The sequence below is a fragment of the Squalius cephalus genome (genome assembly GCF_949319135.1).
Source record: "Squalius cephalus genome assembly, chromosome: 9".
NCBI classification, from domain to species: Eukaryota; Metazoa; Chordata; class Actinopteri; order Cypriniformes; family Leuciscidae; genus Squalius; species Squalius cephalus.
Genome location: NC_137130.1, coordinates 32,799,108 through 32,826,199, shown reverse-complemented (window position 1 = coordinate 32,826,199; position 27,092 = coordinate 32,799,108). Strand labels below are relative to the sequence as shown.

Below are 27,092 nucleotides of genomic sequence, written 5' to 3'. Positions count from 1 at the left end.
TGGAGCAGTTTGTCTGGCCAGCTAAGTGGTGGTATGTTGTTCTCGCAAGCTAGCTGAATTAAGCAGAATGCAATCGAAAATGTATCATGTTTTTAATCAAATTCATAATCTTTTTGGTATGTTCTTACCTTGCTCTTGATGTCTGCGTTTCAAGGCCATCTCCACCAACATTTTTCCACAAGAGTAATGGGCCATTACGCTATCACAGTGTAATAATACAAACAAGCACTCGGCAGTCTACACTTTATTTCAAAGATGTGTCATGTGTATGTTACGTGGTTTGGAGACAATTAAAGAGCGGCAAACTTTGACAGTGTGACAAAGCCAGAGTACAGTAACATCACGGCAGCACAGTAACATCTCTCTTGATGCCTGGCTAAACAAAGTCAGAACACTGTAACTCAACTTAAGCGTGCCAGAACAAAGGCTAAGAGCCGTATTAACTTTTGCAGATTTCTGCTGTGGTTTCTCGTATGGTTTTGGAAGTTACGGTTGTCATAGCCCTTGATTTTCTCGTTAAAACAATCAAATTGACTCAACATATTTATTCACATGATAAAGGAGGTCTTGAATACCCCAAAAATGATGTCACGCCGTTTTACCTATGTAGGGCAGTATATATATAAATGAACTAAATTAATAATATTTTTACAACAAAAATGAAACATCACTGAATTTAATTAAGCTGGACTGTGATGCTATTTTCTTCTGGAAACAAACTTTGTTGTATTATTTCCCTGTTATCTCTGTAAAGCTACTTTGAAACAATCTGTATTGTAAAAAGTGCTATATAAATAAATGTGACTTGACTTGACTTGACATTGATCATTTCAAAGGCAGACTAAGAAAATGCTAAATTGGGAAAATATCTTTCCTGAAACTTTCTGGGTAAAGTATGATATCAACATTGATTTGAAAACTGATATTATGGAGGTTTGTTTTAGCTGTTTGCACAGTTTTCTTAATTAAAATGAGCTAAAGCAACACAAATCTATAATTTTTTACTTAATTATCTTTTGCACTCAAATGTATTACCTTTTCTATTTGTTTTTTTCTGAAGATCTACTGTAGTTAAAACAAATAGCCAACATACTCACAAAACTAACACAACTTAAGAACAAGCTTCTATCCAACATAACAAGACATTAAACACTTAAACACTAACAGATCTTTCCTTTTCCTCAAAAACTCAGAAAACTCACAGGGCACCAATCTCTGCTCTGCACAGGGCACCAATTTGACCATTGACAGCACTCTGGTTGGATCACCAAGAGTGAATTATGTTTAGGGAAATTAATAGTGATGGGAATAACACAGTAACATGAGTTATACATATTCAAATGACTTTTTTCAAGTAACGATTTTAAACCTTAAGAGTTTTATTTCCTGGTTAAATAAAAGAATAAAAGGGGAAAAAAGTGACACATTACTTTTAAATTTACAAAAAAAATATCTGAGTTACCGGTCCTTTTTCAAATAAGTAATGCAAGTTTGTTTTCCCATGTATTGACTGACAGCTCTCTTGTCCTCATGTTGAGCAAAATCGGGAGTAAGCACTGTATAAACTTGATGGTTATTGTAGATCTAGACTAAATGTGAGCATGCATTTACTCGCTTGCACAAAAACAGATTCAGTATTCCTCAAAATTGAATAAAAACAGTGAAATGCAAACTTTTTGCACATTTTTCTGCAATCCAGAATGGCACAGCTGAAGGTTTGTTTGAGCTGAGCTCTCTACTGTACAGGTGTGAATTTGCATTTCCTTTAGACTGAGGCTTATTCTTTTCACTTTTGGTGTGAGAGGGCTTTTCCTTTTTTTTATATAAAACATAGAAGCAAGCCCAGCCCAGGTGAGAAAAAGTATTGGAAACTTAATGTAATGCATTACCATCCATTTAAAGGAACTAACACAATTATTTACATTTTAGGGATTAAGGCAATATTGTAATGCATTTCTTTTAAAAGTAACTTTCCCCAACACAGCACATTAAATTGGTGTGATCTCATTGAATTAAGATTAATTTTACTCATCATTACAAGTACTCTAGTTTCAGTTAATACATCTATTCAACTGTGTGGAAATGTGTGTCATAATTGTATTAATTTAGACCAACAAGATATATATTTTTGAGTGTGTGGCAGGGGGTAAATAAGACAATAAAATACAAAATCAAAAGGGAAAGGGAAAGAAGCAAGGAGCATGAAAGGGAAAGTGCAGATCAGGTCGGCGCAAGGGGACAAAGAGATCATTGGTTTGTGTTTTTGGTGAGAGAGAAAGAAATGCACAGCCAGCAAAGAGATCTCTTTAAAAGCCTATTTAAATCTTCTCAACCAAAGACTTTTCAGCCAAACATAAACGGTAATAAAAAATATAAAGCATAAAATGTCATGAAAACAGTCAAGCATAACATTTCAGTTAAAAGTTATCTTCATTATAATCTCTTGTCTGAACACCAGTGCGGTTTTGTTGGTTTGGAGATCAAAATTCACTATATAAAATTACACAATATTGTAATTTAATACTTAAAGGGATAGTTCAGGATTTTAGACATGAATCTCTATAGCTTCCCCATAAGCAGTGTGGTGCATTGACCATGACTTACCCCCGACAGCGTCCTGTGAGCCGAGCTCCGGTCCAGTTTTGGTCAAGATGAAATTAGTCCGGCAAGTTTGCTGGGGTCACGGCAATAAAGCTTTTTTCTTCTCAAATCAATATGTGTTCAAAAGAGTGATATATTTGCGTCACTAAAACGTTGTCTATGGAGAGGTCAGACCTCGTAATGGCTTGGCACTATTTTCTCCCCTGTCATATCACTGCGCGCTGCCGCTACCTACAGCCAGCTGCGAGCTGCGCAGGCGCACACCACTTTTTCAGTTGTTCGGCAGTGTTTACAGCAGTGTTTACGTGCTCAGAACAGCTACACGAACGAGCTAACATAGCTACTCACCAAGAGCGATCAGTTTGTACAAGCTCCAGCTTCAACTTGTTCAACTTCTCTGTCCATCCTCTCTCTTTCTGTCCTTTCTAACTCCATCTGGCGTAACTCGTCATCTGTGTATTCAGGTTCGTAAAGATATCCTTTTGGCTGTGTGTCGAAGTCAATGTTGTCATCGTCGCTGCTGTAGTCAGACATGTTATCGTTCTCTTTACGAGCTGTAAACAAAGTGACACGTGCGCGGCTCCCAGCTGGCTGTAGGTAGCGGCAGCGCGCAGTGATATGACGGGGAAGAAAATAGTGGCAAGCCATTACGAGGTCTGACCTCTCCATAGACAGCGGTTTTGTGCTGCAAATATATCACTCTTTTGAACACATATTGATTTGAGAAGAAAAAAGCTTTATTGCCGTGACCCCAGCAAACTTGCCGGACTAATTTCATCTTGACCAAAACTGGACCGGAGCTCGGCTCACAGGACGCTGTCGGGGGTAAGTCATGGTCAATGCACCACACTGCTTATGGGGAAGCTATAGAGATTCATGTCTAAAATCCTGAACTATCCCTTTAATTGTTTGAAACCAATATAAAAAAAAAAATAAATAAAAAAAAAACACTTCTTGACAACTGCCATTTCTGTAATTGGACATTTGACTCAAAACCAAAACCAATCTCCAGTTACTGATATATAACTCTTGTGACAACTTCCCAGTGGCACAATATGTGTCATGTCAATGAGGTCTGTCTTTATCTAAAAGGAAAAAAAATTAAAAAATACAGACATAGAGGCAGATAAATCATTATTTTTCTTTGTGAGCTCTTTGATGTAAAGACAGCACTCCTATTATATATTGCTATATCTATACTTCCAGTAGCTAAACTTCTGAGTCAGTTTCAGTGGTTATTGTGTCTTGCTTTAACAAGTATAGATCAATAATCTATTTGTCCTTGAATGATGGGAAGAGCTGCTGCTAATTTTTTCCAGGTGTAGTGGAATGGAAAATTTCTCTTGATTTGTGACACAAAGCATACACACACACACACACACACACACACACACACACACACACACACACACACACACACACACACACACACACACACACACACACACACACAACTCTCACACACACACACACACGTTGTGTTTTCATGTTTTATGGGGACTTTCCATAGATATAATGATGTTTATACTATACAAACTTTAAATTATATCCCCTAAACCAGGGATGGGCAACTTCAGTCCTGGAGGGCCAATGTCCTACAGAGTTTAGCTCCAACCCTAATCAAACACACCTGAACAAGCTAATCAAGGTCCTCAGGATTACTAGAAAGTTACAGGCAGGTGATTTTTTCAGGGTTGGAGCTAAACTCTGTAGGACAGTGGCCCTCCAGGACCGAAGTTGCCCATCCCTGCCCTTAACCTACCATCATATAAACCTTCAAAAAACATAATTTAGTCTGATTTATAAGCTGTTTTCCTTATGGGGACCAAAAAATGTCCCCATGTTGTACTCATAACGTAGGGTTTACCTGGAACACACACACACACACACACAACATAAAAACAATGTTAGTGTAAATATGCTGTTACTGCCTTGATAAATCAGGATAATGTATGTAAAATAATATATATATACTGTATATATATATATATATTTCGAAGGAAAAAATGTGCAAACGACTCGAAAAGATCATTTCAGCAGACTGCCTCACTTAGGCTAGGTGTAATCCAAACAGCTTTTCTGTTTACAGAAAGTATTGAGATTCTTCAACGTGTCTAAATCTACATCCTCAAAAGGCCTCAGTAAATCAGACTGTCAACACAAATCAAATTAGGCAGGTAGACTACAGCGATATGTCAGGCAGGTGGCTGGTCATCGCTCTCCTTTGATGGGTAAATTACATTTGGCATCCACACAAGCTATAAATAGACACACACATACACACACAACAAGATGTTTGATCTTGATAAAAGAAAGATTATAGCAATCTGACAACAGACTATAACATAAATCATGCTTTATCTCTGCTGTTGTTTGACTCAAAGGTTTTCAGCATTAGTGTGTTTAATTTGTTGTGTAACCAGAAACCATAATTTGCTTAAGGTGAATATGCTGAATGCAAAGAGGATTAAAATGTCCCAGATGTTCAGTTGCATTTGGAGTAGTCCATGAATGTGTGTGTAGCCTTCATTTGTTCTGTACCATTGCTTCACTGGATAACTTCTCTCAACATAAAATAACATTTTAATAATCGGAAGAATCATTTTCTGCTATTGTCCAATGAAAACGTGCCATGGACGTTAAAGGATGGATCCATAGATGCCAATAAAGAACCTTTACTTTAAAGGGTGTATACATAAAGTTAAGAACAGGAACTTGTATTAAGAAAGGGTTTATTTTGAATTAATGTCAACTACGTTAGTAATTACTGTTTATATGTGACCCTGGACCACAAAACCAGTCACATTGTTCAATTTTTTGAATTTGAGATTTATACATCATCTGAAAGCCATTGATGCTATGGTTTGTTAGGATATGACAATATTTGGCCGAGAAACAACTATTGAAAATCTGGAATCTGAGGGTGCAAAACGAGATATTATGTCGAAATAACGAGATATTATGTCGAAATAACGACTTATTAAGTCGAAATAACAAGATAAGTTTTCTTTATTTTTTTTTCTCACCTTGCGGTTCAGGGCTTCCGTAAACGTTAACTAGCATGAACAGACATGAGAAAATTTAGCAAAGAAACGAAGATGACAAAAAAATAAAAAATAAATAAAAGCTTGATTGTTTAACGTTTGGAAATTACGAAGTGAAGACATAAATATTAGTAGCCTACTCTATTTTTACAGCGCACTATATATTTTTTAATAGGCTACTCAATTGTTTAAGTTATGGCAGTTTCATAATTTATAGTAGTTTTATAATTCTGCACAAGATGGGACATATAACTGCGCTTAGCTTAATTGAGAATTTTGTTCGCACACATTTCAGTTCAGTTCTAAATGATAAAGGTAAATGTAATTATTTCAGAAGCTTCAGTGGATAAGCATAAAAGTGAACAGTGGCACTTCATATGATCTGCTCACTGCAAGTGTTTTCTTGGTTGCATCAATTTGAAGAAGAAAAAAAAAAAAAAAAAAAAAAAAAAAAACCTGTAAAATAATTTAAACACAATTAAGCTGAAGTCAAATTCCTTGAAAGTATAACTTCCTTAGCCAATAAATGCGAATTGTCATTGTGAAGTTCCGCCCTCCCCTGCTGAATAACACACACCTCAGTATCCTGTGAGGAGCTTCAGACGCTGCGAGAGAAATGCTAGTGCACAGGGACAAGTGAAGAGACAAAGAGCAGCTTCACACACTCGCGCTGAGGGTCTGGAGGACATCCTGGCCGTCCCTGCAACCATTTCGGCTATTTTATTTCATTCTCTTGCAGCGAACTAGATAACACAGGAACAACAGAGATTTGGGTTTGCGAGCTAAACATAGTGTAAATCTGTCTGTCCGAGGCGCGCCCGTCAGTTTGGTTTCACCACACAGGCTCTGAGCAACATAATCTGATTAAGTTGCAAACGTTCTACTGGTGAACATACAGAGGTGGAGAAAATCCAGCCTGATGTTGACTAGTTTTTTGTATCCATCAATTGTTGGGCAAATCGGTGGACAGACGGATGCGCTAATCTGTGATCGGACTGACGAAAATCATCCACAACTCTGAGCTTCGGTTTGTGAAACTCAAATGAACAGACGAGTGAAGACAGACTGAGTGTTTCAGGACTCGAGCCGCTGGACAGCGCCTTTGGAGAGTTTCCTGCTTTCATTTCCAACGAGGGAACATGTCTCTTTACTCCTTTTCCGTAAATAAACAAACGATTGCTTCCCTTTAAACTACGCTTTAAACTGAGATGATACGCAGGTAATGAGAAGAGAGGAGAAATCACTGTATGGTGAAATATAGGTAAGACTATTGTCTTTTCTTATGATTTTTCAAATTTTCATTAAACCATGTCTATTTTTCTACTATTTTTCTACAATTCCCTCTGACTATTTCTCAGGTTTTGAAAGTCAATGTTTATGTTTTATGACTACAAACAAGCTATTGAACGACAAACAAGCTATTGAAACAAGCGATTTCCACCGCCAAGAGGTTAATTCACTAGGCTATAGATATAATCATGGAATCTGCCGTGAAACTTTAACTTTCTTCTATTTAAAGTACAAAATCTATCTTCCACAACATGTTTATAAAATATTACAGGCTATTTAATGGTTTTACAAAATGCAAACAATAAAAGAATTATGGAGCAAAAACAGTTAATGAAACAGCCAATGAGGGAAAAGCATAAATAAATAAATATATATATATATATATATATATATATATATATATATATATATATATATATATATATATAAACATTGCTTTTCACTATTCCCATATTCCCATAGTGTATGATTGCAGAAAAATAGATGTTTGTATTGAACATTTATGGAGCAACATATTTTGTGTGAAAATAAATCATAAAAGTGGTTTATTTTGTTTAAAAATCGTATAAATGGATAAGGTGCCGAGGGGGGCCTTTTACCACACACACGGGCTAAAAGGCTCAGCAGCATGGGGCAAAAGGCACACATTATTAATACAAATATGTAGGCTAAAATGATGTTTTAATAATGTCTAAGCACTTGTTCAAAATAATCACTTTAGCAAATTTTTCACTTTTTCCTATTTATTTTGATAATAAAATAATTCATTTTTTGTTCAATAAATACACTGTCATTAAAATATGTTAATATAAAAATATTTATTTTAAAAATACATAAACAATTTTTTTTTAAAGTAAAGATCCTGAAAGCATTGAATGAGATCCTATATAGATTTAGAGTAGAAATATTAAATAATATTTTATTATATGATATGATTAATATCATATTTTTAAATATGATTCTTTGATTATAATTATGGTGATTATCTCTGAGAAGGACACCCAACTTAATATATGGTACTTACTATCTCAATCTAACCATGTCATGTCAACAGATGGAAAAGTCAGCCAGCTCTTTATTATCATGTTAATTATTATGCCTTTAGCCCCAACAACTGGGGCGCCTTTTACCCCAAATACCATACTTTTACATATTTTTCCGTTATTGAAAACTGTTGCTTTAATTAGCTTGAACAAAACTGAAAATCATTAAGAAGACCTTTGTCTCAAAATATATTCAATAATTTAAATTATTCTCATTCTCATTTGCTGCTTAAATCTGGCCTTCAACATTTAAAAAAAAAAAACATAAAATATCATATTAATATATCAAATTAGTGCAGAATCAATTTTGCTGCCAACGATCATGTCAAGGATCTGCCAAATTTCCACGTGCATCTTGAAAAGCGGATGTTTTGGAAAGTGCTGTGTTAAGTTTTTGTGCCATCTACTGGTTTAGAGGAAAATAAAATCAAAGGAGCCTTTTACTCCGTGGAGCCTTTAGCCCCGTTGTACCCTACTTATTTGTGTAATTACACAGTGACAGATCTTAAAATAAACTGTAACCTATAAAACTACTGTTCCGGTGAAATTGTAATAAATCAACTGAATAAATTTACTATAAAACACGCGTGAAATCTTGCCCCGACTTGACATATCAGCCTTTCAGTAATTTGACTTTTGACTCAAAGGCTTGAACGGTAAGAGATAAAGACCAAGTGATAAATTCTTCATGTGACAACTAGCTTCAGTCTCTTCTATTTCTGTGGTCTTGTTTTTACTTATAACATATTTATCCTCTGAAAAGGTCATGATAATACACTGGTCTAATACACTGCTAAAATATCAGACAGTCATGATAGTTTACTGCTGTATCTGCAGGATAAAATGTCTGCACTTCGTAAGAAATTTGGAAGTGACTATCAGGTAGTGACCACCAAATCCTCCAGCCATCAGAAGGACAAGAGGAGGAAACGACAGCGATTCGTGGACAAGAATGGACGATGTAATGTCCAGCATGGAAACCTGGGTGGAGAGACCAGCAGATATCTTTCAGACTTATTCACAACTTTAGTAGACCTCAAATGGCGATGGAACCTCTTCATCTTCATCCTCACATACACAGTGGCCTGGTTATTCATGGCTTCAATGTGGTGGATCATTGCATACATCAGAGGTGATCTGTACAGAGTCCACGATAATAAGTACACGCCATGTGTGGCCAACGTCTATAACTTTCCCTCTGCTTTCCTCTTCTTCATTGAGACAGAGGCCACTATAGGATATGGCCACAGATACATCACCGATAAATGTCCAGAAGGAATCATTCTCTTCCTATTTCAGTCTATCCTGGGCTCCATAGTGGATGCCTTTTTAATAGGCTGTATGTTTATTAAGATGTCTCAACCAAAGAAGAGGGCCGAGACTCTGATGTTTAGTGAAAACGCAGTCATCTCCATGCGTGACGGCAAACTCACGCTGATGTTCAGAGTGGGAAATCTGCGCAATAGTCACATGGTTTCAGCACAGATCCGGTGCAAAATACTCAAGGTAAGAGCCTGCCTTTTGTCACATTTTAGAAATTGTTAACTTGTAATTAGACATGTATGTACTGAGTAATATACATTAACAGCATGTAAATACAGTAATTTGTTGCCTGCTAATGTTGTGAAGCTGCATGTAAATATACTTTTTGTGTGTTTGCAACTATCTTTGTCTAATAGGTCTAACATGGACACTGTAAAGAAAGTGATTACATCCAATACTTATATGTTATAAAATAAGTATCTTATGTTCACAAGGCTGCATTTATTTGATCAAAAATACAGTAAAAAACAGAAATATTGTGAGATATGATTACAATTTAAAATAACTTATTTATTCCTGTGATGGGAAATCAGAATTTTCAGCATCATTACTCCAGGCTTCAGTGTCACATGAAATAATTCTAATATTATGATTTGCTGCTCAAGAAACATTAGCATCAATGTTAAAAACAGTTTTTGCTGCTTGTTATTTTTGTGGAAACTGTGATACACTACCATTCAAAAGTTCGGTAAATAAGATAAAAAATGGAAGAAGAAGAAGAAAAAAATAAACTTTTATTCAGCAAGGACACATTAAATTGATAAAAAGTGACAGTAAAGACATTTATAATGTCACAAAATATTTCTATTTCAAATAAATGCTGTTCTTTATATTCATTAAACAATCCTGAAAAAAAAAAAAAAAAAGTATCATGGTTTCCACACAACCATCACAAGAATAAATGCCATTTTAAAATATATATTCAAATAGAAAACAGTTATTTTAAATTGTAATAATATTTGACAATTAATTTACTGTTTTAATTGTATTTTTATTATATTTATTTGCAAACAAAAAAATTGCAGCCTTGGTGAGCATAAGAGACTTCTTTCAAAAACATAAAAAAAATATTCCAAACTTTTGACTGGTGGTTATTTTCTACGCTGTTGCTGTTGAAAGTGTTACTCTGCCCTCTGTTGTTCATTCTAGAGACTCAGCTAAAGGCTTGGATGTGATACTTGACATCCTCTCATTTAATAAAAATAAAAATAAAAAGAGATTTTATTTAATTTAAATGTTAAAGAGGTCACTAAGAACAGTGTAAAACAAAATAACTTATAAAATGTTCTTCAGAAAATGTGTTTTCAGTCCTTTAGACCCAAATGGGTAATGGCTGCCTTATATGCAGGCCTATATTTAAGTACACCGGCCAAAATCTCGTACAGTAACCAGGAACTTGATTTGATTTCCTACCTGTCTCTCCTTTGATGACTGACTGTCTATCCTCACAGCTCACTTCACCGCACATTTTGTAAATTTATGTTTACGCCCCGTCTCCCCTCTTCTCGCTCCTGCAGTCCCGACAGACACCTGAGGGTGAGTTCCTCCCCCTGGATCAGCTGGAGCTGGATGTGGGTTTCAGCACTGGAGCGGACCAACTCTTTCTCGTGTCACCACTCACAATCTGTCATGTGATTGACACCAAGAGCCCCTTCTATGAGCTCTCTCAGCGATCAATGCAGACGGAACAGTTTGAAATAGTTGTGATTTTGGAGGGTATTGTTGAAACGACCGGTAAGTTATTTCGTCTGCTACTTTAATCTTGTATTGTCTTTCGCATTTTGATTTTAAATTTAAAAGGCCTCTGAAATTTAAATACACTACACAACCTTTGCCCTGGTTTTTGCCCTGATTTTGCTTGGATGAGTCAACTCTAGTCAGTAGTCAGTATGCAGATTCTGGGCAGTAGACTTTTTTAGCTTCAGATTTTCATTCCATCCATCAGAGGATATCAAACATATTGATATTTTGAGCTGATTTTAAAACACGTTGTTTTCATTTTCCACGCGTCTCTTAGAAACTAAGTGCATGTTTCTGCGTAATTTATTTTTCATTATGACTGGTACTGTGTGATCCTCAGTCATTTAGAGTATGATGCTCAGTTTATCTCTGTAACCATTTACAAAGTCAGCAAGTGTATATACATATGTTCTGACCTTCTGTCCATATCTGCTCTGATTTTAAAAGTTGTGTAGAGTATTCCAGCCTTAAAGAGACATTGTGTAGGAATTTCTCCCATCTAGCGATGAAATTGTATTTTGCATTCAAACAAATAGTGCTCTCCGGTAGCCGTTATGTACCAAAAAGCTATGACAGGATGTCTCATAATAGCACTTAATTCGGGTGAACTGGTTTGTTATTTCAAACAAACTGCAGCCAACTTGACACAACGAACAAACGAATGTTACAGTTTTGAACAAACAAAACTTACTACCTTGTTTTTAGGGCCTTCTCTACTTTACTCAATAGCTGCTATTCATCAAAGAGCCTGTTTAACTTTTAACTATAAATGTTCTACTGTCTATATAATAAAGTTCACAACCAAGCAATGAAAAAAAGCTTGTAATTAACACTAGAAGTGCCATGGCGGTCATTTTGATCGTTTTGAATTTTATATCTGCAATAACTTTGTTGAAAAAATAAATACCGCCAGTACCTGCCTTTTCCTAAAAGTGTCTGTATTTTCATTTAAAATGTTTTTCATATAAATTACACATAAGGCAAAAAAAACAAACAAATTAATATATTTACCTATTTTGGCCATAGACAGTCATATTGACCGCACTGAATTTCGCGGTATTATTTAGGCTATACCAATATACACATTACACAACTATAAAATGTGGTAAAAAATACACAAAACATATTCAACAACAAATCATTTAAATGTAATGATATTCAGAACAGAACAAGAATGAAAAAATAACTATAAACAAGCCAAAATGAAATACTTTATAAGCGAAAGTGAAAGTAAGCGGCGTTAGGCTCACGTAACTCTCTAATTAGAATCAAAATGTTTCAACATTTGCAATGTATTTGGATGGTAAACTATTCTTTATTATAGGCTTTGTACTTCACTCACGTTCCAATATTGACGGAAAAAAATCATCCTCTTCACGCGCGCAAAAATGGTACGAATTGTACTAGGCTACTGACTATATAAACAGAGCAGTGGAATTTTTATATGTTAGGTTGACTATTTTATTATGGCTATAATGAACAGGCTGCAATGTTAAGATTGCAATGCTATATGGTGTGTGTGTGTGTGTGTGTGTGTGTGTGTGTGTGTGTAGGCGGGCGCGGGCGCGATCGAACAGTGGAAACATGAAAACATAGGCTACTCTGTCATTTTGTTCAGGACATCTACGGATATTATTTATAAATGTATAATTAAACTTGTTTAAATGTACAGTTTGGTGTTGTTTTGTTTTAAAAAGTTATCCTAATACAATAAATGCATTAATCTCTCAATTGGGTATTTATCATTAAAGATATAGAGTTTGGAATGTGACCGCTTGCGGCAGTTCTAGTAGTTATGGAATTCTGTAACATTGACTTACCTGTCGAGAAGAAAGCAGGCAACTTCAGCATCTCTTTTGAAAGCTTTCTCCTGCATTAGTTATCCCGACATTAACCCTTGTTTTTTGTAATCTCCGGTCACGTTTCCTTTTACGGTGTATTTTGGACTTTTTCGACAACGAGCTTTCCTTATCCTGTGACTCAGCATTTGTATGGTACTCCATTATAAATAACCGTGCAGTGCAGCCTTTTAAACTTGCCGGGGCAGTGACAAGCGCCTCTCACTGCTCTGCTCCTCCGCTTCTGCTGGCTTCAGTCACGTGACGCTGGCTCTGAACGAAAACGCGTTGTGGAAACGTGTTGGCTTAGTACTTTTTGTCCCTCTCTGCTATTATAGTTTTTCAAGATGGCGGAACTACATGGAAGCCTCCGTGGACCTACCCGTCACATGTATATAAAGATAATAAATTCTTCATTTACGAGGATAAAGTCAGATAATTAGCAGAGGTATTTGTATACCATTGAGGACATATTTATGAATAAAAATATTGATTTTAGATAATAAAATACCTAAAAACCTACACATTGTCCCTTGAAGCTGCATGCACAAGAACAAGGGGCATTGTACTATTTATTCATTTAGAAAGACTACCACATCCTGTTAAAGCGAGTTACTAAAATAGGAGGCATTGGGTTTCACTGGCCTTGAAGTGCACATGATTGATTTTTTTTCTATTGATCAGCAATGAAGTGTAATTGTAGACATGCTGCTTGGGGAAGTTGGTAAAACCAGTGTGGTGTCTGTGTATCCCTTAGGATGAAAATATAACATTTAACAGGGCTCAGTAGTTCATACACGTCTTAAAATCAAAATTTCAAGTTACTTGTAAATATTAAAAACTACAAAATGATCTGATTCTCATATTTATTTGATTGTTGTTTATTATGTCCATTTAGCTCTCAGTGTGCTACAAAAAATGAAAGTAAATTGTAGCACACTGAGAAATAGCAAATATTCTTGAGGAAAAAAGAAAAGCACTTGTATTGCATTCTGGAACACACTATATTTGCCTTAGCTTTTGAAAATCCTATATATATATATATATTTTTTTTTTTCATATATATATAAAAAGCTAATTTTAACTGGTGGTTGTCAGTTTTATAATTATATTCTATGTATTTAGGATAACTGTTATGTTGAGATATTATCAAACATAAAATAGTACTGTTGGACGTTTGGAGGTTGGCCAGCACTACGAGTTTTCAATCTAATAGTGTTAAAAAAACTGGTGACTAATAGCATGCCAGCTTACTGATACTGCCTTCATGTTAACCGATTTGCCATTTTGTCAACAACCCAAAGGAAGTCTCAAATACAGTACTCTTTTCCAATATCGCGTTATCTTCCTCCAGGGGCCTCATGTATAAAATAAAAGGTTTTCAGATTTATAAAACCCTGCGTACGCCAGAACCTGTGCAAAATTCTCTTTATAAAACCCAGCCAGCGGAAGATTGTGCGTACATGCATCTCCACTCCTTCTCCTCCCTGAAATAACCATATATGGAGCTTATATCGCCTCATTTTACTATGCATAACATCATCTGCATATCATTTCCATGCATATTCCCATCCACGTGATACCATGTTTAACACAAGACATTAGGAAAATATGAGATAAGGTCTATGTGCCGTTACATTACATTACTAAAAATATTGTAATTCAGTATCCTTGCCTTGTTTTAGAATAAATAAAGAAATATTGTATAGAATACATTTCAGTGAAAGTTTTCAGAGAAAAGTTATTCTCAATCTATGATTTTTAATGGAAACAGATAGGCCTTATTTTAAATAATTTTCTGACTCGGCTCATCATTGACAAAACATTTTAAAAACTAAAACATGCATATCTTACCGTTTCCTTCAAATTCCATCCTTCAAATACAATAGTATTTTTCAAAATACTGGGAAGACACTGGAAATGGTTATCATTAGGCTACTGACTGTCTGTGCACGACACCAACAGCACCTGCATGCAGCAGAGGTTTTACAAACTAATATCTATATACTATATATAGTCTATATATTACGGATTAACTGTGCATCATTCTTCGTGTGAAAATATTTTGTTAGTTCTGCTATTTAGAACACAATTCAAAGCAGAATTATCATGCACCAAGCAATCATCGCTGTAGTTAAAACATTAAAACACTTTACGCCTAGTTTATTTATTTATTAATCCTGATATGTGCGTGGAAAATTAATGTATAAATGTTGCATACGCACAAAAAAGGCATTGACATGTGCGGGCAAAACGTTTATACATCAGGCCCCTGGACCATTATTTTAAAGTTGAAAAAAAAAAATGAATCAACCTATTTTTAACGAATCTCTTAAATAAATGATTCAATGACAAATCTTTTTTTTTTTTATTGTCCCTTGTCGCCACCTAGTGGCGTAATGATCAAGCAGGAAGGAAGTCGACCGGAAGTTGAAGCCGGCCGCGTGCCACCATCTTGTAGCAGAACTTCACCTGCTGTTAGCATCCCATTGACTCCCATTCATTTTGGCGTCACTTTAACAGCGAATAACTTTACATCTGAGGCGTTTGAAGACTCAATTTGTCCATTATTTATTTCTAAAGAAACACGACAATGTATAAAAGGCTCCATTACCTTGTAGCTTATGTTATGGCCCCGTAGAAGCAGTTTTTGTAAAAGTAGGCTAACGATTGCATCATAACCACGCGACTCTCTGTCGCACAGTAGAGAGATTACCGTATGGACGGGAGGAGAAGCTTGCGGGCAATCGGGGAGACGGGGAGGCAAAATTACAAAATATTTAATCAGAATACCTAGCAAAAGTTTCTCCTGCTCCAAGCTCATGGACACCTCCTACTCACACTCTCCATCTCTGCAAGTTTCGGAAGGGAATGATTCATATTTCTCATGCCACAGCCACTAGAAGACAGAAGGGTTGCTCACGTCACATCTACGTCATCAAGCTCTGTTTGAGTCGGTTTGAGTCTGCGCGTCAGGAACGGAAGTCCTAAAAAATCGCTAAAAATGGGCTTCACTTGTCTCAATTGAGTTCCAATGAGATGGCTCTGTCCACTTCTTATACTGTCTATGGTAATGATGTAATCGATACAATTGTTATTTGAAGCGCCATGTTACTTTCTAAAGGTGGTTTTGATAGCTTATGTAGACATCAGTGTTTATTTCCGAACTATACACTTTTATCCTAGTTCTTCTGTGATAATACGAATATTTATAACAGAAATAGCAATACATCATTATCATATATTATATACATATATATATGTGTGTGTGTGTGTGTGTGTGTGTGTGTGTGTGTGTGTGTGTGTGTGTGTGTGTGAACAGTGAACACTTGAGTAATTGATGCATTTTATAACCATGTTCTGATAAAAAGTCAATCTTCAAGAACTACTTTTGAAATATATACATTTTAAATTGAGTCAACATAAATGTGAAATATTTATATATACTGGTCCTGAAGAATGATTGTAAATTACCTGTGCAGTGCATTTTATATCTTTCACATATCTTTGATATTGATTCAGTCACTGCAGAAGTCATTGAGTCCAATCCCCAACATCTCAGACATCACTTGACAAGCATTTAATGTGGCATGAGCAAACGACAACATTAATAACTGATGAACATTGAAAGTACAGAATCCCAAGAACACTGGTGGCTTTAACACTGTTTCTATGGCAACCCATTTTGAACCCCCCCCCCCCCCTTTTTTTTTTTTTTTGCAACCTTTGAACATATGATTGTTATGAAGCCCTGAAAAGTGTGTGCAAAGCACTTTTTTTCAGACAGCAGAGCAAGAATGTGCATCAAACAAAACAGAACGAGGCAGAGGTACAGAGAGAGCAAAAGTGCCTTGATATTGGTTTATTAGATACAGAAAAGAGGTACTTTTATGTTCAAGTATTGATAGTTTATTTCATATTGGCAGTTCCTACAGTCTGAACAGAATAATCTCAACCCAAACGTGAGTATGTGATCATAAAATATACAAATATCTGATATTAATAACCATGCACATTTGGCATGTTTACAGATGCGTGAGTTCCTCCTTGTGCCATTTCCAAAATGTATCAAACGTTTTCAAATATTTTCTGTGAATACATATTGTGCAATAAAATGTTATTCTGCACTCATCATACAGTAGGCCTATGTGTATTTCAGAATATTAAAATATATTAGTTTATACCATAAATATATATCGTCTGCTCTATACAGAGAGTCTGCTCTTTAGCATTGGATGTTGAAAAATACATTTCAGTCAGCCACTATTTATATTGGTGTGATCCATGTGTGTGTGTACTGTATAAGAAACAGATGAGGAAACATTCATCAGCATCAAACCTCATCTTTTTTAAACACTTACAGAGCACTTTTTTTTTTCAAGGAGATGCTTAGTTTGAGAGCTCTTAGTTCGCTCAGCAAATATTCCTCAATAGTTCTGACACAACAACAAAAGCTTAGGAAGTAGATTTTTGAAACCGTCATGCTGATTTGAGAAATTTTGTAAGTGTATGCAGGACCTCTTTAAAATAAAACTACACACACTCTTTTGAATGTCTTGAAAAATAATCTCCCCAGACTGTCAAGGCTGTCGCTGATAAAGTCTATACTAAAGATTTTTCAGTGAAATTAAGCTAATTTATTTATTCTAATTTAGAGCAACACCTTTCATTATACTCTGTTTTTTTGTTTGTTTTGTTTTTTCAGAGGTTGAGCTTTCTATGTTTATATACATGTGTATATAAACCCCCCATTGCAAATCAGGTTTATTGGCAACATTTTCAGCTGTTTGCAATGAAAAAATCAAACAAAAGTAATTGAAATAGCTCAAACTAACAAATGTTTCAAGTGGTTTCCCCAAATTCAACTGAAAATGCAACTTTTAATGACTTCTGCAGGCTCAAAATTATTCAACCCCTTCCAGGCAAGCATCTTTAGTACTTAGTAGAACACCCTTTTGCTGTTATGACCTGCTGCAAATGAGATGTCTTACAGACACCAGCTTTTGGCAGCGTTTCTAAGGAATCTTAGCCCGAAATGTGCATGATTCAGTATCTTAGTTAATATTACTCTTGAGCAGTGTTGGGTGTAACGCGTTACAAAGTAACGCGTTACTGTAATAATATTACTTTTTTCAGTAACTGGTAGTGTAAGGCATTACTCGTCTGAAAATGGTAATATTATTACAGTTTTCCCGAGCTAGTTACTTGCGTTACATTTGCCAGTAGCACCTTCATCACACACAAGGCACACAACACAGAGAACAGAAGGGAAGGGGAGGAGGGCGTGAATGGAACAGTGATTGGTCTGGGTTTGGCACGAGGTATCATTTACCATCACCGATTGGTCGACACGCGGCAGTTAAGGCCAATCAGGGATGACTTCCCTAATGAATATTCATGAGTCTTCCCCTACCATCCTGGGAAAAAAAATATAGCGCCCCGGACGCGCGCGCGCAGCCCGTTCACTCTCACCGCCTTCAAACAACACGAGCGCTGTATTGCTCTCTCTCCCTCGCGCATATAGGCAAGGCAAGGCAAGTTTATTTATATAGCACATTTCATACACAATGGTAATTCAAAGTGCTTTACATACTATTAAAAATAATCAGAAGAAATAAGAATATACAAAACAGTTTAAAATAAAGAAACGAGAAAGAACTAAAAATAATTAAAACAGTTTAGAATAAAGAACAGTTTAAAATAAAGAAACAAGAAAGAACTAAAAATAATTAAAACAGTTTAGAATAAAGACTAAAATAAGACACAGGATAAACAGTCGGACAAACAGTGACACAGTGCTCATTCATTAAATGCAAAGTTAAACAGATGTGTTTTGAGTCTGGATTTGAATGTGACTAATGTAGGAGCACATCTGATCTCCTCTGGAAGCTGGTTCCAGCTGCGGCTGGCATAATAGCTAAAAGCAGACTCTCCTTGCTTAGAGTGAACTCTTGGAACTTCTAGCTGATGTGATCCTAATGATCTGAGTAATCTGTTGGGTTTGTATTCCGTGAGCATATCTGCAATGTATTGAGGTCCTAGGCCATTAAATGATTTATATACTAGTAATAATACTTTAAAATCAATCCTATAAGTAACTGGCAGCCAGTGTAATGACCTGAGTACTGGTGTGATATGATCATATTTTCTGGTTCTGCTAAGAATCCTGGCGGCAGCGTTCTGTATGAGCTGCAACTGTCTTATGGTCTTTTTGGGAAGGCCAGTGAGGAGTCCATTACAATAATCCACCCTGCTGGTGATGAAAGCATGCACTAGTTTTTCTAAGTCTTGACTGGAAACAAAGCATCTAATTCTTGCAATATTTTTCAGATGATAGTATGCTGATTTAGTTATTGCTTTGACATGACTATTGAAACTAAGGTCTGACTCTAAAGACACACCAAGATTCTTGACCTGATTTTTAGTTGTTTGACCTTTAGAGTGAAGGTATGCGTTCACCTTGAGAACTTCATCTTTGTTTCCAAACACAATGACTTCAGTTTTGTCTTTGTTTAACTGTAGAAAGTTTTGGCACATCCAGCTGTTGACTTCATCAATGCATTGAAGCAGAGAGTCAATGGGGCTGTAATCATTAGGCGATAGGGCTAAGTAGATCTGTGTGTCGTCTGCATAGCTGTGGTAAGAGATTTGGTTCTTTCTCATTATTTGGCTCATTGGGAGCATGTACAGGTTGAACAGGAGTGGCGCAAGAATTGAGCCTTGAGGGACTCCGCATGTCATGGGTGTCCACTTAGACTTATGGTCACCTATACTCACATAATAACCTCTCCCATCTAAGTATGACCTGAACCATTTTAGAACTGTCCCAGAAAACCCCACCCAGTTTTCCAGCCTGTCTAGAAGTATTTTGTGATCGACAGTGTCAAATGCAGCACTGAGGTCGAGTAGAACCAGCACTGATAATTTGCCTGAATCCGTATTTAAGCGAATATCGTTTATTATCTTAATGAGCGCCGTCTCTGTGCTGTGATGCGATCGGAAGCCAGATTGAAAATTATCAAAGTATCCATTTGAGTTTAAGAATTTGTTCAGCTGGTTGAAGACAACTTTTTCAATGATTTTGCCTGTGAAAGGAAGATTTGAGATCGGTCTATAGTTGCTTAATATAGTCTTATCCAGATTGCTCTTTTTCAGGAGGGGTTTGACAACAGCAGTTTTAAGGGAGTTTGGAAAACTTCCATAGAAAAGTGAGGCATTTACCACTTCTAGGAGATCTGCTTCTAAACAGTCTAACACACTTTTAAAAAAAGATGTGGGAAGTGTGTCAAGGGCGCAGGTTGATGTTTTAAGGTGCTGAACGGTTTCTTTCAGAATTTTGCCATCAATTTCTTCAAAATCAGACATAGTAACTACTTTCTCAGGTTGTAGTCTGATCTGACTGACCCCAGCGCATATAGTAAAAGGTCGGAAGACCGGTTGTGTTTTATAGACAATTTTGCATATAAATGACTATTTATAGGGCTTGAATTACAACCTGAAACTGCGCATGCGCGGGTGAAACTGCTGGGGTTAAACTGTGGCTCTGCGGCTCTGCAGACAGATATTATTGGGACAGATGGGGAAAAATGGAAGCGTCAACAACGGCAAGTACAAGTACAGTTGTTTGTAGTTATTTGTGCTAGACAGTGCCAGTCTGTTGTTGGCGTAATAAAGACCCCAAAGAACACTCCTCCTTTGTATGTTCTCCCTCCATCTGATTCATCTCAGGCAATTATAGAGTAATTAAGAAAAAAAATGTAACTAGTAATATAACTAGTAATATAACTAGTTACTTTCTCCAGGGAGTAATAAAGTAAAGTAAGGCATTACTATTTTTGAGAGTAATATGTAATATGTAATATATTACTTTTTTGAGTAACTAGCCCCAACACTGCTCTTGAGAGACATGGTTTCTGAGAGACACGCAGAGACAGCAACTATCTGATTTGCAATCATTCTGTGCTTATTTCGTTCATTTGTGTATCATATCATAATACATTTAAATCATTTAAATATCAGATTGTATAAAATCTGTATGATGTAGTTATTACTCTTGCCAAGCTCTTATTTCTGAGAGATGCGCCGAGACGACAACAACAACAAAAATTTACTTGTAAATTTGATTTGCGCTCATTTCATTCATAGAGTTAACACTCATTCACTTCACACACTAATGATTGTGTAGTGATTTTAGAGGTTTATGTTGGCTATAATATTGTGCTGTCCCCTGGCTCACCTGTTATCGAGCAAACACGAAGAGTGACTGCCTGCTGATTATTTGTTCTATTATTTGGTAGAATTCGTTATTCGTTTTGAAGCCATTATCCGTACATTTTCGAATAAGGTATTCAGCTTCGGGAACATCCCTAATCTGCACCAAGCACATTTGTTTGAGACTGAGTAAACATTATAAACTGGTTTATTTGTCTTTCCGAACAGGTGCATGATGATTCTGTATTGTAGAGTGTTGTATTGCAATGCCCTGTTTCATGACCTGTTTCATCTTTGAAGGTCTAAATGCAGCTAATTTTGGCTTGCACTTCTGTAACCGGAGCTCAATGTCTTTTCCCATGTAACGCATCAGCCATTGTCCCACTGGCTCGACACCCTCTGGCTCAGCCTGCCTGCCACAGAAGTCACACCCCAAACTCAGGCTATAGAGGGTATGCATTGATGTCACTTTCCCACCAGAACATTAAAAAAAAAAACATCCATATGATGAGCCTTGAGTTCTACAAAGATGGATGTTTGGATAATGTTAGACAAACCCAGTTTTCCTTACAAAGCAAGTTTATATAGATAATTACTTAGTAGCACAAATGAGTTCTTAAATAAATTCAGCTTACAGCACAGAACTCAGTATTGTCTGCAATATCTGCATGACAGTAACAGCTGACAGTTATCCAGGACTGAGTGGCAAAGCATACTGCAACACGACTGGATTGAATAGGGGAAACTGTGAAAACTGGAGTAAACCAAATGATTATCATCTTAATTTAAAGGCAGCTGGACTCGACAGTGATACTTCCAACTTATCAAAGAACCAGTGGTCCATGGACATTGGTATGTGGCCAGAAATCGAGTTTCCTGACATTTATGTGTCTGATTTGACGCCTGGGAAATATATAAAGCAAAGCCTGTGTACGCTTTATCTGCACAATAAATACAATATAGATATAAATTTGCATGATTACTTATAACATTGTTATATATAGCCTAGCCCTAAAACTCTTAAAATACTAAGGCATTATAGACATAACATTATGGCTTTCTGTAAAGCTGCTTGGAAACGATGCTCTAAAAAACAAAAACTTATGCTTCGTCATACTTCAAGATTGGATAAAATGATGAGAACGTCAATTGATATTCTGGTTGTTTAAATATATTTTGAAGTTATCTGGATAACTGTCAGCTGTTACCGTCATGCAGATATTGCAGACAATACTGAGTTCTGTGCTGTAAGCTGAATTTATTTAAGAACTCATTTGTGCTACTAAGTAATTATCTATATAAACTTGCTTTGTAAGGAAAACTGGTTTTGTCTAACATTATCCAAACATCCATCTTTGTAGAACTCAAGGCTCATCATATGGATGTTTTTTTAGTAAACGCTTAATAAATGCTTTAATAAACTTTACAGTCACACAGAAAATAAGGTGGCAAATATTTAATCAATGAGTGGTAAATACAATATATAACCTAGGTTATAAATTTACCCCAACATCCAACATATCTGACACAAAACGGTAATTTCAAATCCACATTTATCTGCCTGGATTGTTTCTGAGAATTGCAGCAGTCCGTTTGCTTCTCTTTTGGCTTTCAGCAATCTGCAAAAAGATAGCTCAGATTTCTTGTTGAATCTATATGTACAGTCAATCGCGAAGCTCTTTCCCATTTGAGATGTGTTTTGTTGTAGTTTGTGTTTTTCGTGGCATTCAAGCTGAACACCAATGCTGACGCTCAAAAACACATAAATTAACACTTAATTTTAACATTTACTATCTGAGTTAGAAGTAAAGTATGTTCTGCTTACTGTTACTGGATGTACAGTATTTCATTATACAGATTGACTACAATACAATTAAATAATTTACTACAATAAGTTACATATATAGTTTTTTTTTTTTTATCTAAATATTTAGCTTCAACCCCTCAATGTTTTAGACAGTCTGTGCTGCCCCAGTCCCAACAATGACATCTGACATGACGATGAAGACAACTGAGAGTAGTAGCATTTTGTGTGTGTGTTGTGTGTGTGTGTGTGTGTGTGTGTGTGTGCGCGTATCTGTTTGTGGGACATCTTTCGGGTGAAAATGGCTTGGTAATTGTCTCTTTAGGGATTTGCTATGGCTTGGGTGAATTGTGATATATTATTTGAGGGTGCACAGTTGCACACAACCCCATGTGAACCCTGTTTGGTGAGGAAAAATATCTTCCAAGGATCTGTCATAGACAGAAAGGAGGGAGGGAAAAATAATTGGCTCAGCAGTGCAGCTGATGTTGTTCTGTTGTATAAATGATTTGTTCTGTACAGAGTTCAAGGATGGGCTCATGGGGTTTTACAGTCATACATGTTGTGATTAGCCCACCTGCACTGCAAACATTAGAACACTCAGTCAGTAACCCGTCAAAAAGTAAAAGCCTTTTTTTAAAATCTCTATCAGGCAATAAATGTTACAATAAACATACTTACATGAACATACTTACAAACATACACACTTATACATACAGTACATACATACATACATACATACATACATGCATACATACAACATACATACAATGCATATAATACAGTAGCAAGGTGGACCATTGCTCTAATTGGAATCTAAGGCTGGCCGATTTTTTCGATTAATTTGAATTTACGTTTTAAGACGATTTATTTTTTTATTAAATCGAGGTATCGCGATTTTTTTATAAAAAAATTAGATACATTGTAATTGCACCAATGGCAGAATAATTAAGAGGCTTGTCCGACTCCGACCACATGATGGCGCACCTAATTAACCGCTCACCTGTGAGAGTACAGTGCTCTATGAAGGAACGTAATAGGCTACAGAAATAATATCATAGAGATGGACGGCTCTTCACGTCAGGATGACCTTGTGCCAAAGGAAGGTAGTAACGTTTCCTCTGTGGTTTGGAAATGGTTCGGATTTGAGAATTCAGACGTCGAACAAACTTTTGTCAAATGCAAAATATGCAGAAAGTCAGTTTCAACCGGCAGTGGCAGCACCACTAATTTATTCCAACATTTTCGACAAAGGCACCAAGCTGAATGGGAAGAATGCTCAAAGTTAAGAGATGAAAACAAGCTAAGTCCAAGTGCAAAAGGTCCACCTAAAATCGCAAAATGCCAGATTTCATTAGCGGTATCATTTTCCAATTCCGTTCCATACGACAAAAAGGCGCCCTGATGGAAAGAAATTACAGATGCTGTGGCGTTTCATATCGCTAAGGACATGGTTCCCATATACACCATCGAAAAGCCAGGGTTCATAAAAATGCTACACACTGCTGATCCAAGATACAAGTTGCCGAGCCGCAAATATTTCAAAGACGTAGCTATTCCCTGAATGTACACTGAAACACGTGAAAAAGTAGCGGAGCAGCTTGAAAAGGCATCTTTTTTTTCTACGACGACTGACCTGTGGAGTAGTCGTACTCTTCAGCCTTACATGAGCCTTACAGCCCATTATGTTGACGCAGAATGGAAACTGCGAAGTTTTTGCCTTCAGACATGTTATTTTCCTGACGATCATACTGGGGAAATAATTGGTCATGGGCTTAAAGATGCGCTGGCGTCTTGGAAGCTTGTGGAGGATCGACAGGTGTGCGTGACCACTGACAGTGGAACGAACATGATCAAAGCAATGAAGATGAACGACTGGACCCATCTTCAGTGCTTTGGACATCGTCTTCACAATGCCATTGGTAAGTATGATTAATAATTCAAGCATTAAAATCGCAGTTATTCAGATGTTATTTCATTAATAGCTGAAATGATGATGATGATTATTGTTTTGCTTTTGTAATAACAGTGCCAATCACTTAATATGAGTTTGTTGGTTATAGATTCATATTCTGCAGTTATAAAGGAGAAAGCTCTTTACAATATTTCTGTCAAAGTACAATGAACTGCTATTTCAAATCTTCTTCTTTTTTTTTTTTGCTTTGTTTTAACAGAACATGGTGTGAAAGACCACAGAGTTGACCGTACAGTTGCAGTGTGCAAGAAGGTTGTAAGTGTGTTTTCCTTCAGCTGGAAAAAGAGAAGAGATCTTGCATCTGCACAGGCTGAGCTCGGCCTACCTTCTCATCAACTCATTACGGAGACCCCCACCAGGTGGGGTTCAAGACAAAAGATGATCGAGAGGGTTTTAGAACAGGAGAAAGCCATAGCTCGGGTTCTTGTCTCTGATAAAAAAACTCGGCAGCTTGTTCCAACGTGGCAAGACATCGATGTCATGGAATCCATAAATAACTGATGCATTGTCAGGTGAAGCATATGTGAGTGTCTCGTACCTCAAACCAGTGCTCCATCTCTTTAACAGTAGCATTCTACGAGCACAAGACGATGACACAGATTTAACAAAACGCATCAAAAGCACAATACTGCAGTACCTCAACTGCAAATACAGCGACCCTGTCACAGATTAACTCCTCAACATAGCTTCTCTGATGGATCCCAGGTTCCGTACAACTTACATCGAACATGACAAGTTGGAGGGAATCAAGCAAAAAGTTGTTAAAGAGCTGACATCTTTGTTGCCAGACAAAAATCTTGAGACAACAGTTCAGATGACTCAGGACGTGGAGCAGGAAGAACAGAGAACAGAGGCTGGGGCTAAGAGGAAGAAAACCTTGGCAAGCTTTTTTAAGAAAACGGCACCAGCATCACAACCTGTCATTCAATCAGAAGAAGACAAAGTCAAAGCCGAGCTGACAGCCTATTTGATGTCTCCTGATGTAGATTCAGACACAGACCCACTTCACTGGTGGAAGGCTAATGAGACAATCTTTCCCAGGCTCAGCAAACTTGCAAAAAAATACCTCTGTATTCCTGCAACCAGTGCCCCTTCTGAGAGGGTGTTCAGTGCAGGTGGGAACATTATAACCTGTCACAGAGCATCTCTAAAGCCGGAAACAGTAGACAGATTGGTCTTCCTCTCAAGAAACCTGTAAAGAACATCTACAACATGCTTTATGTTTGCACGATGGTCTACAAAGTGTTGTTTTGATTTATTTTTTTTTTTTTTGTTTACTGTTGAAAATTTGCATAACTTTTTGAGTTGACTGATGTAATGTTTACATTGGTTAAATGGTTATTTTCTTACTATATATTCAGAAGTATTTAATGTTTAATTCAAATTGCACAATATTTACTTTCATATTTCATTCAAATCTTCTGCAAAGATATTTAACTCGTGAATTTGTTTTACATTTATTTACACCTTGTTGACCAATTTATGTATGGCATGGCCATTAAAAATACAATGTTCCTTAACCAGATGGTTTTTCAAGTTACTTACAAAGAGAATGTTACTTAAGTCATGTTGTTGTAATGTTTTAAGTTGACTAGTTACACAATAAAAAAATTGAAATCGAAATCGTGAATCGGTCAAACTTTATGAAAAAACCTAGATTTTTTTTTTTTTTGCCATATCGCCCAGCCCTATTGGAAACACAGAAGCTCGTCTCACATTTGTAGTACTGGGATGAACGTACAATGTCTTATGGACAGATGATTAAAAAAGTGGGCATTTTTGGTAGACATCAAGGTCAAGCATGGTGCTTTTGGGCATGTTTTGCTGCAATAGAACCTGGAAGCCTGAAGGAACTATGAATTCTGCTTAGCATCAGATAAATCTCCTGGAGAATGTTAAGACATCTGTTCTAATAAAGGTCTGGATTTAAACCACATTGAAATGCTGTTGCAGGACCTGTAATGCACAGTTCAGGCTCGAAATCCTACAATTGTCACTAAACTGAAGCATTTCTAAATTACTAAATTGTGAAACATTACCAACCAAATGCTCTGGTCGAGGGCAGCGACTCCTCCACTCCCTCGTGGACAGCAGCCACCCCTCCCCGAACTCAGGAGCACGGTACTGAGCTCTCCGTCCCACCTGCTGTTCAATCGCTTCAGAACCACCGCCTCGGGCAGCCATCGGCGGTCCAACCTCCTCAGCACTGCGATCCCCCTCAGC

General features: G+C 36.7%; 1 protein-coding gene across 1 annotated transcript in view; it reads left to right on the top strand.

Moving 5' to 3' along the window:
- The first annotated feature begins 6,269 nt into the window (after positions 1 to 6,269).
- kcnj3a (potassium inwardly rectifying channel subfamily J member 3a) overlaps positions 6,270 to 27,092 on the top strand; it is a 110,621-nt gene continuing 89,798 nt past the window's right edge. Inside the window, exons 1-3 of the mRNA XM_079880251.1 lie at positions 6,270 to 6,906; positions 8,816 to 9,484; positions 10,819 to 11,035. Coding sequence (XP_079736377.1) covers positions 8,822 to 9,484; positions 10,819 to 11,035 — 880 coding nt within the window. The 5' untranslated portion in view covers positions 6,270 to 6,906; positions 8,816 to 8,821. The remainder of the gene's footprint in view (positions 6,907 to 8,815; positions 9,485 to 10,818; positions 11,036 to 27,092) is intronic.